At 50.6% G+C, this 16,915-nt stretch overlaps 2 protein-coding genes across 2 annotated transcripts in view; one reads left to right on the top strand and one right to left on the bottom strand.

The window, feature by feature from the left end:
* Positions 1-2,273: 2,273 nt before the first annotated feature.
* On the bottom strand, positions 2,274-3,840 carry LOC309794080 (actin-related protein 2/3 complex subunit 1A-like). Its single transcript, XM_082605107.1, is given in 3 exon segments — positions 2,274-3,177; positions 3,179-3,198; positions 3,202-3,840. Coding segments are annotated over 3 exon segments (1,062 nt in total). The 5' UTR covers positions 3,367-3,840; the 3' UTR covers positions 2,274-2,300.
* A 3,336-nt stretch (positions 3,841-7,176) lies between these two features.
* GALNT2 (polypeptide N-acetylgalactosaminyltransferase 2) overlaps positions 7,177-16,915 on the top strand; it is a 178,987-nt gene continuing 169,248 nt past the window's right edge. Inside the window, exon 1 of the mRNA XM_082611509.1 lies at positions 7,177-7,385. Within this exon, the coding sequence (XP_082467635.1) occupies positions 7,260-7,385 (126 nt within the window). The 5' untranslated portion in view covers positions 7,177-7,259. The remainder of the gene's footprint in view (positions 7,386-16,915) is intronic.

The following is a 16,915-nucleotide window of genomic DNA, read 5'->3' as shown; positions in this document are numbered from 1 at the left end:
ATAAGATCTTTACTGTGAATTGTCTGTTTATGTGTTTTGCCCATCTCAATGTTTAACTTCTTTATATATTAGTGATATTACCTTACCCCTTTATCTATGATAGGTGTGGAAACAATTTCTTCCAATTTTTCATGTCGTTTTATTGTGGTAAAATATACATAATATAAAATTTACCATTTGAATCATTTTTTTAAAATTAATTATTTTATTTATTTTTGGCTGCCTTGGTCTTTGTTGCTGCGTGAGGGCTTTATCTAGTTGCAGCGAGCCGGGGCTACTCTTCGTTGCGGTGCATGGGCTTCTTATTGTGGTGGCTTCTCTTATTGCGGAGCATGGGCTCTAGGCACGTGGGCTTCAGTAGTTGTGGCATGTAGGCTCAGGAGTTGTGGCTCGCGGGCTCTAGAGTGCAGGCTCAGTAGTTGTGGTGCACAGGCTTAGTTGCTCCGTGGTGTGTGGGATCTTCCTGGACCAGGGCTCGAACCCGTGTCCCCTGCATTGGCAGGCAGATTCTTAACCACTGTGCCACAAGGGGAGTCCCTGAATCATTTTTAAGTGTACATTTCAGGGACATTAAGCGTACTCACATAGTTCTGCACCAGAGTCTATCTCCAGAACTCTGTCATCTCCCCAAACTGGAACTCTGTACCAATTAAACAATCACTCCCCCTTCCTCCCTCCCCGCCCCTGGCAACCACCCTTCTACTTTCTGCCTCTGTGAATTTGACTCCTCTATGTACTTCATGTAAGTGGGCTCATAGTTTATGTCCTTTTGTGCCTGGCTTATTTCACTTAGTATCATGTTACAACTTACGTCAGAATTTCCTTTCTTTTCTTTTTTTTTTTCAGACATTAAAAATTATTTAATTATAAGACTTTGAACAACAGAATCCAAACTTGTATTTAACTGAAAACATAGTTCCAGTCACAAATTATTCATGAAGAATTGATCATAAAGCCTGTAAAGACAGAAAGTAGGTCTCTCATTATGTAGGGCTAAGGGCAGGAAGAGGGAGTCACTATAAATGGGTACAAGGTTTCTTTTTTGGAATGTTAGAAATGCTTAAAAATGGATTTTGGTGATGTTTGCACAATCCTGTTAATGTAATAAAAATCACTGAACCTTACACTTAAAATGAATCAATTATATCTCAATGAAGCTGTTAATAAAAAATCAGAGCATTTTAACAAAGGCAACTTGTCTTCTAAAGGGGTGTGTGGCCATTGAGCTCTTCTAATGGCATGCATTACTTTTTTTTTTAACATCTTTATTGGAGTATAATTGCTTTACAGTATTGTGTTAGTTTCTGCTGTATAACAAAGTGAATCAGCTATATGTATACATATATCCTCATATCCCCTCCCTCTTGCGTCTCCCTCCCACCCTCTCTATCCCACCCCTCTAGGTGGACACAAAGCACCGAGCTGATCTCCCTGTGCTATGCGGCTGCTGCCCACTAGCTATCTGTTTTACATTTGGTAGTGTATATATGTCCATGCCACTCTCTCACTTTGTCCCAGCTTACCCTTCCCCCTCCCCTTGTCCTCAAGTCCATTCTCTATGTCTGCGTCTTTATTCCTGTCCTACCCCTAGGTGCATCAGAACCATTTTGTTTTTTAGAATCTCCTTTCTTTTTAAAGCTGAATAATATTCCATTGTATGTCACATTTCACTGATCCATTCATTTGTTGATGGACACCGGGCTGCTTGCATGTTTTGGCTCTTGTGAATAACGGTGCCATGAACATGGGAGCACATGTTCGAGTCCTTGCTCTCACTTCTTTTAGGTATGGACCCAGAAGTGGAATTGCTGAATCATATGGTAATTCTAGGTTTAACTTTTTAAGGGACAGCCAAAATGTTTTCCACAGCAGCTGTACCATTTTGCCTTCCCACCAGCAACACACAAGGGTTCCAATTGCTCCACATCCTTTTCTTCTTTTTTTTTTCCACATTCAGTATTTTTATTTAATTTTTTAGCAGACAATTTACATACTTCCCCCACCCCTTCCTTTAAGTTAGTGTGACAATTTTCCATAATAAACTACTTAAAGAGAATCTTTGGTCAATAATGGAATGAAATAGCAAAACAAAAAAACAAAAAATAAAACCCAAATCTCTGCTGCTTTTAAAAAACCAGTACTTCCACCAATTATTCTCAAACAAAACACAGAACAAGGTTTGCGCCATATGTGTCTTCAGTGTTTCCTGGCGGCTGGCTCTCCTCCCCATCATGAGAATGGTGGAGTTGCTCGGTGCAGCCTGTCTATCCTCATGCTGGATCTGGGAGGCTCGCTCAGCTTCACAGTATCCAAAGGCCCTGGATAGAAGACTCTAAGGTCTTGAAATCCCAAATGGTCATGGCTCCATCAATGCCAGTAGTGCAAAATTTGCGACAATCTTGCTTGTCCACCTCATAAAGAGACACTTGAGTGATACGGTTCTGGTGCAGCCTCTCCAGGGCCGGGTTGCAGTCCTCGGTCGTGGCCCGCTTGTCCATGTTGCGGAAGCGCTCCATGGCCATGTTGCTCTGGATGCTCTGTTTTGGGGTGTCTAGCTTGGAGACAAAGGTCAAACAGCCGCAGTCGTTGTAGTTAAAGAGCATGGGGCAGCAGTCATGGCCAGCAGCCAGGACGCTGTTCTCCGAGATGAAGGACACACTCAGGAGGGGCAGGAACTCTGTCTTTAGAGTTGAGATCTGCATGCTTTTTGAGGCATCGGCAACGGACACGGTGCTGTCGTGGCTGACCCAGGCCAGGCTGCTCCCGCTGGCAGAGAAGCTGACCTTACGCACCCAGCCGCCAGTGCCACTGCCATCAAACTCTGACATCAGATGACCAAAAGGCATCTTGCTGCCCCAGGGCGTACTGGCTGGCTTCTCATCCACTTCTTTAATGTAGGCAGAAAACACTCTGCATTTGAAATCACAGGATCCTGCTGCCAGCAAGACATTGTTGGGATGCCAATCCAAGCTGAGGACCGCGGAGCGAATGGGTTTTTTAATGTGCTTGCTTACCCACCAGTCATTTTCGGACTCAAAGTAACAAACAGAAATGAGTCGTGCTCCGCTGCCCACAGCAAATTTGTTCTCTAGCGGGGACCACTTGACAAAAGTGTCTGCACAGTTAATTCTCAGAATCACCAGGGTTGGCTTCCAGACACCATCCTTCTGACCCCAGGTAGGCATTGCAGTCAACCCCTCAAGTGATGACGCGGTCACTCTTGGGAGAGCAGTCAGTACCTGTGACATGTCTGTTGTGTCCCTTGAGTTCATGAGCTTTCACCCACTGCCTCCTGTTCTTCTTATAGATGTGGATTTCGTGGTTATTGGGGCTAAGGGCGATGGGTACGATCCCTGTTCCAGGCATGACATTGGCTCTAGTAAAAATTGACGCAGGGACATTATTCTTAGTGTTTTCAAAGGACAGAAAGCTGGGGGTTGGGGCCGTCCGGACGGGCTCGGAGTGTTAAATTCCCGGACTCTGGTCAACCAACATGAACAGGCTCTGGCGGGCGTGGGCGTAGGACCGAGGCCCACATTCTTTTCAATATTTGTTATATTCTGGTTTTTCATTTTTGTTTTTGCTTTTTAAAAAAGAATAGCCATACTACTGGAGGTATCTCATTGTGGCATTTGTTTTGTTTTGTTTTTTGCATTATCGATGTTGGAGGTAGGTTCCAGTTTGCCCTCATGGATTTTAGTTGCTGTCATGAGGTCTACTTTATTCTTGCAGTTTCTTTGTCCTTACGCTTCCCCATGTCACATCTAGCCTTTCTTCTGACTTCAGATTTACAAACTACCGTGCCTTCAGACCCAATGCCATGCACAATGAAGTTGAAGCTTTGGCCATAAATAGTCCTTCTTCACCTTGGATGCTCTTTAGCCTGTTCTACTTTGTTTGATACCAGGATCACAGCTTCTGCTCTTTTAGAGTTGGGTTTTCCTTTATGACCAAATTTGAAAATCTTTTAACAGGCAAATTAAGTGCATTTGTAAATTCATATACTGGTATGGTTTGGTCTCCACTCTGTCCTGTTATTTTCTGTTATAATTACTGCATGTATTATGGTATACTTATTGTGTTTCTTTCACCATTTGGTGTGTATTCTTTGCTATTTAAAAATTTTTTTTCTTTTAGGGTTTTGGAACAGGGTTTCCAATATTTTGGAATATTTATGTTTTGCTTTAGTGGTTAAGTTTTTATATTTTTACATTAATTCTTTTCTTTTTTCTTAACCCTTTAACATCTGGTCTGTCCATTTTATATGGTGTCATTTGATTAGCAACTAGTACCTATTTAACAGTCAGTTACATGATTATGTTTCCCCTTTTCTCTCTCCCTTCTCCTTCAGTTTTTTTCAGTTGCACCTGTTCTATTTGATTAGAAAGTATGTGTATATACTAGTCTTCCCATCCCTCATTTGGTGGTTTCCTCAGTTATCTCTTGTTTGGGGGAAGCTCATTCTCCAGGAAAGGCATAGGATGCTCTCTAAATTTTTGTACTCAGTTCTCATCTGTTTGTCTATAGCTTTGATTCTTAAAGGCTGGACACAAAAATCCTTGACTGGTACTTTCTTTCCTCAGTGTCTTGTAAATACTGCTCACTGTTGCATTGCTCTGTATGTTACCAGCCTAAATATTTTTATTTCTATAAGTAATTTGATCTTTTTGCCTTTAAAATCTAATAGTTTTACTAAAACATGTTTTGGAGTTGATTATTCCACTCAGTTTTCCAAGGTACATGGAAGGTACTTTCAATATATAATTTAAATTTTCTCTTATTTCTGGCTTATTTTCTGGGATTATAGTTTCCCCCCTAGTTTTATTGAGATATGATTGACATATAGCACTGTGCACAGCATAATGACTTGACTAACATATATTGTGAAATGAGTATCACAATGTTTAGTTAATATTCATCATCTCATTTAGATACAAAAAAAGGAAAGAAAGAAAAAATATTCTGTTCCCGGTAATGAGAACTCTTAGGACGCACTCTGTTAACAACCTTCAAAAGTACCATACAGCAGTGGCAACTATCGTCATCATGCTGTATGTTACATCTGAGATGATGGTGTTAATATTCATTTTGCTTCACTGTTTGGTGTTTCTACTTTAGAGACTCCAGTGACATGTATTTTGGTTCTTCTTTCCTGGCTTTCATTTCAACCACTTATCTCTAAAAGCTTTTTACTCCTTTCTTTATCTTATTTTTAATTTCTTGAATATTTTCTTGCCATTCTTCAGTGTCCTTTTACATATTTGTTTTTGATATATTCTCCCTTGGGCGTCTTGTAATTCTTCTTTGTTTCTGGGATAGTTTTGTCTTTATTTTCAATTTCTATCCTGAATCTTATCAACTCCTGCTGTATTTCTTCCTAATTTTTGCCTGATATATTCTTAGGTTTTGAATTTCTGATTCTAGCTGTGTGTGTGTGTATGTGGGGGGTGGTGTATCCAAATATACGATACTTTGTTCAGCTTGAGAGTTTGACATAAGGTTTACAATTTTCCTCTGCTTTGTCGTTTTATCGATGGGGGAATTTTCATCAGGTGAAATGTTATGATTCATCTTCTCATCATAAGAAATGTTTTTTTTTCTTTTTGCAGTAGATTTATATGCAGCTATTTTGATGTTTTAGTGCCACTAGACATTTTGACACAGGGTTCATAGTTCAAGAATGTCCTCTTCTCACTATACTGAAGTGCAGTTTTTAATAGATAACCTCACTGAGGGAGGGATTGGTTGTCTTTTATTTCTGCGGATCTATAATTCTCTTTTTTAACTTCCTTCTTTTCCTTCACCACAAGACCTCCGAAGGGCATTGCCCTTTCTCTATTTATCTGACTTTTCCCAGAAGCAAGGCTTCTTCAAGGCTGCCACCTCCTGTCCCATTCTCTTTCAAAGCTCTTCTCTTTTCCAGTCAAGTACCCAACCTGTGTTCAGTATTTAGTTCTTGGTGTTGGACTTTCTCTTCATAGAAGGATTTAAGCCTGGGTTTCACTTAAGTCCTTGGCAACAGTGGAGGGAGCTCTGTTGGAATTTGAGGTATTTTCTTCCTTCTACTTAAGAAGTAATTTGAAGTTCAGTTCATGGCATTCGCTTTCCTAGTAGAGCTGAAGGCTTGTTTGTTTGTTTGTGTTTGTGTTTGTGTTTTATTGAGGATGTGAGTAGAGATTCAGATGCAGGCAGCTGCCTTTGTCCTCTGGACTGGTCAGCTTCTGGAATCCCTTTTAAAATATCAAGCGCTAAGCAACATTTCTTTCTTTCCTAGGAACACTGGAAACTTTGCTGTTACAAGGGCATCATCAAGGTTACACAGATTCTGTTACAAGACAGATCTGTCTTCTTGCATCTTTAAAGCTGTTTCGTGTGCTGCCTCTTCTTCTTTTAATACAGCAACCAGTCACAAAGAAAAAAATTTAAAAATATATATTGCCTTCCTTCTTCCTCATTTCGTGTTTACTTAAATACAAAAAAGAAACCCCCGCTATTCAGCACTCCGTTCATCCCTGGAAACATGCTCCCTTGAAAAATCACCTCTCGGTTTCTACCTCCAGGCCGCCACCTCTGCCTAAATAAATAAATAAAATGGACACCTAGGGATCCATCCCCACCAGGGATGTTTTGCTGCAAGATTAGTAAGAAAACTGCAGCGAGCAGCAGCGAAGTCGGGTCCCGGAGGGGGATTTGCACCAAAAAACTCAGGTCGGTGGGCCAATAAGAGCGAGCCTGCCGGGGGGCTGGGGTGGTCCCAAAGACCGAGGACCGCGGAAGGGGCGCTCCCGGCCGGGCAGCGCGCGGCAGCGGCGACCGGGGGTCCCTGGTGCGGGCGCCCGTGTGTGTGCGCACATGTGCGCGCGCCCCGCGGGCGCCCGGCGGCCACCTGTCACTCACGGGGGTGGCGGGGCGGCGGCCGGCGGAGGCCCTCCTCGCGGGGCCGGCGCGCCGCCGCGGTGGAGACGCGGTAATCCCCTCCTCCGCCCGCGCCGGGCCCCCTCAGCCGCCGCCGATTGGTCGCCCTTTGCTCCCTGACCCCCTCGCCGCCTCCGCGGCCGCCGCTTCCTGCTCGGGCGCGGCGCGGCGCTCCCGGCCGGGGCGGAGCTCGGGCGCCGGGCGCGCACCGCCCTCGCCGCCAGCCGCGCCGGAGGAGGAGCCGCCGCGCCCTTCCCCTTCCTCCGCTCCTCCCCGGCCCGCGCCCGCCGCGGCCCCAGGCAGACTCGCGAGTAGCGGCCGCGGCCGGCGGCCGAGTCGGGAGGATGCGGCGGCGCTCGCGGATGCTGCTCTGCTTCGCCTTCCTGTGGGTGCTGGGCATCGCCTACTACATGTACTCGGGGGGCGGCTCCGCGCTGGCCGCGGGCGCGGGCGGCGGCGCCGGCAGGAAGGTGAGTGGGGCGCCCGCCCGCGGCCCGGCCCCGGAACTCCCGGCGCCCACGCGCCCCGGCCGCGCCGCGGGGCACCGAGGGGGGTTCCTGTTCCCTCCTGCCCTTCTCCGCCCGGACCTCCGCTCCGGCCACCCGCCCCGGGCCTCTCGGCCGTGTCCCCGAGGCTGGGGGCGCCCCCGGCCCCTCTGCGCTCGCCTGGCTCGGGAGAGGGCGACCCGGCGCAGCCCCCGGGACTGGGGCCGCCAACGCCTCTTGTCGCCCCCTGCCCCGGCTCTCTGCTCCACGTAATTTGAGTTGAGTTTCGTCCGGCTGCCGGGAGCCCGGTCCCCTGCAGTGGGACGTTTGGGGGTGGGGATGTTGGGAAGCACAAAAGCGGGGGGGAGGAGGGCGAGAGGCGGCCGCCTTTGCGACGTGTCACGTACCTGGGGAGACAGGAGTCCAAGTTTCTTTTCAGCCCTTTGATACCAGCCGCTGCAATGCCCCCTCCCCCTTGTCGCCGCGCCGCGGGGAGGGGGCAGTTCTGGGTCTCGGCCCGGTACCTCTGGGGACGGGGGTGCCGCCAGCCCCGCGCCCGACGGAACGGACCTCCCCGGCGATGCAGGCGGAGGGCCCCCGCGCCCCGGACGAGGCCGGCCACCCACCCACACCCCGCGACCGTCCCCTCCCGGCCCCCGCTCCCGACTCGGCCGGCCCTCCCGCGCGGCCCCCGGCGCCCGCCTGTCCCAGCCCCACGCCCCCGTTCCGCGGGGTGGTCCCTCTGCTGTGTGTGTTCCCGGCGGGCTCCAGGGGCCGAGGGGGTGGGCCGTGGGCACCGCGTGAGCCGCTCTGGACGGCCGGGCGCCCTCGGGAGGAAATGGAGCGCGCAGGGCGCCGGGGCCCTGCGATCCCGCTGGGAGAGCGGGGCTCTGGGCTGTGCACTTGCCGCCAGCGGTGTTTGTGGGGTTTGGTGGCAACCAGGCTTTGAAAGCGGCCTCCACACGGTGTAACCCCTCTGCTGTGACATTTGGTGTCACCGCAAACCCAGGAAATTCTCAGTTAATGGAGGTGGACCGTGGGTTGGGCAGGAACCAGGGAATGGTGTCCTGGAACGAGCAAGCCAGAGTAACTGGATGAAAAGACTTTAGCCCTAAAGTCAGCCCATAAACGTCAACGCTGAGGTTCAGCTGCTTCAGAGGTTTTCTTCCTTCCTTCCTCCTTTCATTCATTCTTAGCTGAAGGTGTTAGATTCATGGTAAATTTCGTAGGCTTGCTTTATCTAGAGGGGCAGAAATGAAAAGTCTTTCCATGCGCAGAATTGGCTTAGCTTATTTCTGAGCTGACATGTGCTCTTAGCCCTGTTTTTTCCCCTATTTTAATCCAGGGAACTGTTGTTCACATGCATGAAGTCTCCGTTCATCCTTGAATGGTAAAGAGCATTGCGCCCAGCGGAAGCAGTGCAGCCCTTTGAAAACCGTGGTGGTGTTCAACTGGAATTATTTCAAAAGCTTTGCTTCCCAATAAACTGTGCTTTCGCAGGTCCACGTAGCCTGGTGTGCTGGTGAGACCTGGCAGAGTTTCCTGCCTTTCATGTGAAAGAAAACCGAATACATAAGCCATGCTTAGTGTTGCCTTTCCTTGGTCTGCCGCTTTCATTAGCACATGTGACTGGAAACAGCAACAGGGTGGCATTAGCATCTGGAAACAGCAACAGGGTGGCATTAGCATCTGGAGAGGTTGGCTTCTCCCTGGTGGGCTTCAGCTGGTGGATGATTCTTGAGGGGTCTTCCATTTGATCCTTAGTTAAAAAAAAAAAAAATCCGAGAACTCCTTGTGGCCTGGTGGCAGTAGGAAGGTACAGAGACCTCATAGATAAAAGTGTGCGAAATGAACAATTATACGTGGATTGGTGATTTGTCAGTTGGGGAAGAGGTATGTACATGCAATAGCTTTTGAAACGAGGAGACTCGTTAGCATAGTGTTGGCCCTGGTATTAAAGTAACCGCCCTGAGACTGTCTCCGGAGGTGCCAGTAGAATCTGCTGTCCTGAATTTCCTAATCTAGAGTATAAAGCTGCATAGTCTTTCTTCCTCCTGAGTTGTTTCCATGGATTCAGAGACCAGAAAGTCTCTTCAAATTTAGTTCATCCTCGTGATAAAAGGAAATATATAGATTTTCTAGCTTGTAAAGTATGGACATAAAAAAGATAATGCAGCATGCGTGTAAAGGCAGAATTTAAATACTAGCTGTAGTTTTTTAGGTGTAAGTGGACTTATATCTCTTCTCTCGTTTCATACCGTTCAAGTCAAGGCTCGAATTCCATATTTAGCCAATTTCTCTTCGCCCTGATGTTTTTCACAGGGTACCAGGCTTCAGTATTAGGCTTTGGGGGATTGTTTGTCTGATGGGAGCCTGACTAGAGTTTCTGCTGCTTCAGCACCCGGCTGGGGATTGTCACTGTTAAATTACCCTGCCTGTTAAATTACTCCCCTCAGGATGGTTATTCTCCATTTGGAGAAACTTAGAGAGCCCACTCACGTCACACTGCAGATTTAATAAACTCAACAGGGGCAGGTGCTGCCCCACTCAGGACTCAGCGCTGAAGTTCTGGGTGTGTGGTCAATCATTTTATGCATAATATTGTTTGAAATTATATTTTATTTACATTGGTAGAGAGCCTTCCCTCCCCCATATTTTGCTCTTTCCCCCTAAATTGGTGATTTGCACTTCAAGGATGCCTTTCCTTTGAGCATCTTAAATGCTTTAAAATTTTAATCATGTTAACTCTCCCCTGGGCCTTGGTATGTTGGCAGTGGATGGAGCTGCAGAGAGAGGAAGAGATTTCTGTCGAAATAAACGTGCCTCTGGGTGAAGTGTGGCTCTTTAGGTTGGAGAGGGAAGGGTTTCCCAGGATGTGAAGAACGGTCTCTCCTGAGAGAGAGTGTGTGACGCCCAGGACCCCTGGTCTGTGCTCCCACCCCACACCCTTGGGAGGCAGGGAGAGCATTCCCGAGGGGCATGGCCAGGGGCCGGTTACTCACCCGCCCTTCCTCGATGAGTGGGTGCTGGAGGCCTTTAGGTAAGACCTGGAGGAGGCCTTCTGGGAGAGCGGGCTGGGCCTCTTGGGGCGGTGGAGGGCCTCGCTTGGCTGGAGCGGGTACGCGTGGAGGATACAGTTGGAGGAGTTTGGGACTAAATCATAGAGGGCCTCGGATGCCAAGCTGACTTGTTGGTTCTTACTTCGACTGACCACAGGGAAGCACTTGTGTTTTTTGAGCTGGGCGGTGGGCACTTAAGGGGAATGGTGTGAATCCATTTATTGACACTAAGACTAGCTTTCTGCTCCTTCCTGCTTAGTGACCTTTACTAATTTACCGAACCTCTCTGACCCTCAGTTTTCTTATCTTTATAGTGGGGATAGTTCTTGTAGCCAAAGACTAACTGCCATTAGGAGGTGGTGGCAAATACTAGGCGCAGAATAGATGCTGTTTGGAGGGCTGGGGGGAAAAGAAGAAAGCCTAACTATCTACTTGAAAATGGAGTGAACTGCGACTCTTAACTGTCCTCTTCTTGATCTCTGGAATTTTTTTTTTAAATCCCTCATGCATTCCTCCCAGATTGATTTGGTTGGTTCATTTGGGCTGGCAGCATGACCCCGACTGACATCAAGGACTGCCTTTTTGGGAAGTGGCCCGGACGTCTTGCCGGCTCTTTTGTCCCCAGCCATGGTGTCAGAGCGGGGTTCCCGTCAGTGGACAGCCCGTGGGAAAGTGGGTGCAGGACACGCCTTCTTTTGGTGGTTGTGTGAACCATGGGAGTGTTGCTGGTCATGTCCCTGAGTGGGACTCCCGCGGTGAGGAGGCCAGCCTGCCCCCCACTCCCTCCAGGCTCTGGGTGCCCAGCCGCCCTCCGCCCGCAGCCTTGCCCCTCCTGGTGGGAGGGGAGGTGGCTCTCATCACCCACGTGCTTTCGTGGGCATCAGCAGATCTGTGAATGTGTCTGCTGGGGGTGGCGGTTGGGAAGGGGGACCTAGGCCACACCCGGCCAGCTAGAGTCAGTTAAAAAAAATACCAGTTGAAAGGAGAGTTTGAAGTTGAGGTCGGGAGTGCAGTATTGGGGGGGAACCACCGTAGAGCCAGAGAAGCTGACAAACGGCCCTCTGTGAGAAACTTTTCTCTAAAGAAAATAAAAGTTTCGCTCTTCTGGAGTGATGCCATGCTGCCTCCGGGGCTCACACATGGTGGAAGCCGGCTGTGGCTGATGGTGCAGAAGTGATGGGCTCTTCCCCCAGCCCTCTGGTGAGAGTGAAGAAGAGCCTGCCTCCTCCCGCCCCCAGCACCGAGTGGGCCAGCTTGCCTGGGCTGCGGCAGACCTCGGGGTGGAGTCCGGGGCACCCAGGGGGCTGTTAGTGGTGTGGGGAGGGCTTCAGGCCCCCTGTGACTCTCCCCACCCTAACTCCTGGCAAGTGGTTGGTCCCCTGTTTGGATCAGAGGAAGAGGTATTTGAGAGAAGGCCAGAAAAACTGGGACGGTGAGCGGGGAGATACATACATACATATGTAGTTTCATGTGTATAATTTCTTGTTCCTGCCATTCATGTTTCTGAGATCTTTGGGGAGAGAGAAGTCACTTTGGGAAGGTGTGAGTTTCAAAGCAGGCAGTGCCCCGCTGCCTAACTTCCAGCAGATCCAGCGGCTGTTGGCTTAGTGGAAGGAGGGGCGTGGTGAGGCCGCCTGGGGCAGAGACCAGGCACACACAGGAGCTGACTGCCAAGGTTATGGCCGAGATCCTGGCCGAGGTCCGGGAAGAGGCAGGGTGTTCCTGGGAGAAATCTGTAAAGTCTCCTAGCTGGCCCAGCAGAAATCATGGGGTGAGAAAACAGCCAAACCTGGCCAAGCCCACGCCCCCTTTCGGTTCTTCCACTTTTCTCCTCATGGACCCTGTCCTGGAAGCTCTGCTTGCGTGGGTGATGCTGAGGCATACAAGCCGGGCGGATGTCCAGGTGGAAACACACCCACAGGCACGCTGCACAGATGCCATAGTGAGATCCTGCCGTACGGATGTTAAATAAACACCACTCTCTGGGGACCCCCAGCCCCCAGCTGCCCTGCTCTTCTTCCCTTGGGACCCCCGCTCCATGGTCTCCGTCCCCACTGCAGGGCCTCCTGGACCTGGCCTCCGTGCCCGTGCCACAGTGGTGCTTAGACAAGCTGAGCATGGCTCCTGTGGAGATGCTGCTCGAATCAAAGCAGGTGTTGGCCTGGTCTCACTGCTGTGACCTGAAAGGTGGCCTCCCCCTTGAGGCCACCTTTAACTCTGTGTTGCCGCCGGGGACCCTCGTGCCAGTGCTGTGGTCTTGGGCCCTTGCCTCCACACTGCCCTACGGTGCGGTTTCTTCGGGAGGGCCTCCTGGCACTTCCACAGGCAGACCTCCCAGGTGGGATCTGGCACAGGCCGAGCCTGGCGAGGAGCCCTTCTCCGTGGAGAGTTACGCTGAGTGCACTGGTGCAAGCCTCCCGTGGACACGCCCGCCCTCGCAGTAGGACTTGACCTTGCTTTCCTAACTGCTGTGAGGGCGCTCTGACCTTTGGCCACGTGCTTGAGCTTAAGGGTGAACCCTCAGTGTGGAGGTTCCCGTTTATCTGTCCAGTCAGGAGAGCCTCCCCCATAGGCTCGAGGAGCCAACAAGTCCTTCCCTGGGGGGCACCGCCCCCTCTGCGTCCCTTGCCCGCATCTGCCTCCTGCGGGACAGGCTGAGGCACTTGGCATTTCTGCATTTAGTCATCACCAGTATCGTAGGCCTGGGAAGCATGTGTCATTGTGCACGGGTTGGATTTCTTAGCATGCTGGGACGAAGACGGCAGTGATTCATTGTGGCTGGATTTGAAAAAACCAAAAATGGTCACATTGACTCTCACTCCTGGCCTTCCATTTAAATAGATTTCCTCGGCTTTGGGAGTCCTGTGCCCCTTGCTACGGCTCTTACGGGGGCTGCCTGGTCACCCGTGGCTCAGCCTGCCCTTGGGCTGCCTGCCCTGGCCTCCCAGGCCCCTCCTGCTGGCCACCTGGTCCTGCCTGCTGACTCTTTGGGAGGAGGAATGGCCTGGACAGCTGGGGATAGAGTCGCTGAATTCCCAGAGCCCAAATCATGACCAGCGTTTTGGCAGGGACGAGGGTGCTTGGTGGGGTGGGGGGGCAGCGGTCACTCTAGCTCAGGACCTCTCAACCTCCACACAGTTGACACTTTGAGCCGGGTAATGTTTGTTTTGGGGGCCGGAGGTGCTGCCCCGTGCGCTGTTGCCATTTAGCAGCTTCCACTGGATGCTAGGGGTACCACACCCCCTCAGTGGCAGCCACCGACATCATCTGCAGGCATTGCCGGGTATCCCCAGCGGGCAGGGTCGCCCTCCCTTAAGAAGCACTGCCATAGTCAGTGTTAAGTGTGATTTCCTTTTGTTTTCTGCTGTCTTCACGGAGCCGGACTGCCTCTCTGTGTGGTCTGGGGTGGACCCTTTGGAAAGGGTTTCAACTTAATAAACACACTATCAGCCTCCACTATGTGCCAGGCACAGTCCTAATACTTTACAGATACTAATTCATCGACTCCTCATCGCAGTCCTTTTATTCCTCCCATTTTACTGGTGAAGGCTGAAGCACAGAAAGGTTCAGTCACTTTCCCAAGGTTGCAGAGCTAGTGGGTGGCACACCCAGGGTGGTCTGGGCGGCCAGCGGGTGGGATGGGGCTCGTTCTGGCTTCCCAGGCTTCCCGTGCCCCTGCTGTGCGCCGGCAGTGCCCGTGTCCTGCTGATGGTGGTGGGACATTCCTGGAAGGGGTTCTGGAGCAGATGCACCCACAGTCATCCTCTCATGGAAGGCTCCTTTCTCCGTTTTTACCATGTGCTCTGTGAAAGGTCTCACGTGTTCTTGTCCTCAGATCTCTGCCTGTCCTGAAGTCCTCAGCCGCCCCCGGGCAGGAGCAGACATGCAAACAGGCTGGGGTCCCTTTCATTTGTTCTTTCAATGAGTATTATCGAGCACCTACTATGTGCCAGGCACTGCTTGGTGTTTGGGGTGCAGCAGTGAATAGAACAGAGACAGAATCTCGGCCCCTGGGGAGCTTTCACTCTGGGCGCAGCTGGACTAAGCACTGTAGGTAGTAAATGATGTAGTGTGAGAAGGGGCTGAGGGGGGGCGGTGGGAGGGGTCAGGAACAGGGGAGGGGAAGGTTACAGTGAGTGCAGGGCCTGTAGTCGCTGTGGGGAGGTGCGGGTTGAGCAGGTTGGAGCCGAGACCCAGAGCAGGTGAGTCCCTGGTTCACTTTGCCCGGGTGCAGCCCCTGGCTTCAGGGTGTCCAGCCTGCTGGGTGTTCTCTATGTTCCTTGGTTTCCTTTGCTAAATAAATGAGCTGCTTTTCTTTCCGGGAGTCTATTGCCTCTGGTCTCCCAGTGGTGGAGTTTCCTCCATCCCGTGGCAACATGGGGTCTTACATCCTTGCTCCGCACGGAGTCCTGGGCGAGGAGCGTTCTCATCCTGGTTAGTAACGCGGAATGCACCCCCACAGGCCACCTGCTCCCACCTGGGGCCCGGGACTGCTTTAGGTGCCGCAGGTTCATTTGCTGCTTGACTTTGTGGAATGTGCTTGTGGAACAGTCTTGTGGTGTGATTTCTGAGCTGATCTCTGCAGGGCCGGGCTGGACTGGGCGAGCATCCATACCCTGTTCACTGTCAGGCACACCGTTCAATCACATGGCTCGTTTGTAGAGTGCTTTCCACACACAACACCATTTAATTAGAAGTCCCGCTGTTCCCCACTAGGATGGCGTCTCGGCGAGTTGCTGTGGTGATGGGACTTGTGGGTTTCTCATCTGCAGGAAACCGGAGGTCAGGGGCCTGCCCGGTCCCTGGGTTCTGGAGAGGTTGTTCTTGGCAGTGGGGTCGTGGGGAAGCACTGCGATTTGTGATATTTGTGGGAAATAAAATGGACGTGTGACTTCGTTGCACACAGCCCCTTTAGGGATTGGGACGGTGGGAAATCGCAGGTCCTCCTGGTTCTCAAGGGCCAACATCCAGCTGCTTTTCATAGTAGCCACTGGCATTTGTGAGAGGCCATCAGATGCCTTATTGGGGTGTGGTGTGTGCCGTGCCTCCAGCGTGTTTCTAGATAAGAAACCAGAATGTGGATGTGGCTGCAGAGAAAAGGTCATTTTAAAGGCCTCAGACTCGGGAGCCCTTCGAGGTTTCTTCGTCTCTGCTTCAGGGGCCGGTCCAGAAAGGGAGCGCATCTCTTCCTGAAAGGGTGCTGCTCCAGAAGGGGGACACTTCACACGACTCACCCTGCGGGAGCTTAGGAGCTGATGCAAAGTAAAGGCCTGTGTTTTAGCGACGCCCGTAAATTAACGCTGACTCTTGTGTGGGGGGCTGTGTGTGACTGTCCTGGATGCTGACCCGGCTGGCTCGGCGTGGCAGCCTTCAAGTCATAGCCCTGGTCCTTCTTGCCTCAAGGGCTTCCCCACTGACTGAGAACCTTGCTCTGTGACCTTCAAGGCTTATAGATGTATGTAGCTTAAATTAGCAAAGCAGCAGAAAACTAGTCTTTTTTTAAAAAGCAAATTTAAGGCTTTGTAATATGGTCAGTGAAAGGTTTCTACTCCCAATTTCGTGTGTGTGTCTGTGTGTGTCTGTGTGTGTCTGTGTGTGTCTGTGTGTGTGTGTGGCTGGAGGCTTCCCCTATACAACCAGTCGGTGCTCAGACACCAGCTGAGTGTCCTGCAGTTCAAGCCAGTTCTGACACTATCCACCCGGAGATACATCAGGTCCCACAGGTTAAGGGCTCAGTCCTACAAGACCGCACCCCCCCGTCCTCCCCCGCCCCTTCAGATGCCCTTCGCAAGCGCCGGTGGTCACCTGTACTTCTGGCCAACAGGCTATCAATCAGAGGTTCCCATGAACCCCTCCTTGGGTTCGATTAATTTGCTAGAGTGGCTCAGAGGACTCAGGAAACCAGTTTACTTATTAGATTTCTGAATTGTTACAAAGGATATTATTCAAGGATACAAATTAACAGTCAGATGAAGAGACACACAGCAGCTTGAGGTACCTCGTGGCTCTTGGGGTCCAGCATGGTGGCACATGGACGTGTTCTGGTTCCCCAACCCGGAAGCTCTCTGAACCCATCCTTTTGAGTGCTTACAGAGACTTTGCTCCATAGGCATCATTAATCAAGTCATAGGCCATGGGTGATTGAGTCAACCTCCAGCCCCTCTCCTCCTAGGACATCAGGGGGTGGCACTGAAAGTTGCACCCCTCTGTTTACAGTTGGTTCCCCTGGCAACCAGCCCCCATCCGCAGGTGCTTCCAAAAACCTCATTGACATAAGCCCAGTAGTGGTGGAATAACAAGACACCCATGTAACCTTTGTGGCTCAGAGGACAAGAGACCAAGCAGAACAAAAGATGCTCCTGTGGCTCTTACTGTTCAGGAAATTCCAAGGGTTTTGGGAGTTGAGAATCAGAAACAGGGACAAAAACCAAATACACATATGAGAAATCAAAATAT

Source organism: Mesoplodon mirus (assembly GCF_964341445.2).
Source record: "Mesoplodon mirus genome assembly, chromosome: 2".
Lineage (NCBI taxonomy): Eukaryota > Metazoa > Chordata > Mammalia > Artiodactyla > Ziphiidae > Mesoplodon > Mesoplodon mirus.
The sequence above is the reverse complement of the archived record's forward strand: the minus strand, read 5'-3'. Positions and strand labels throughout refer to the sequence as shown.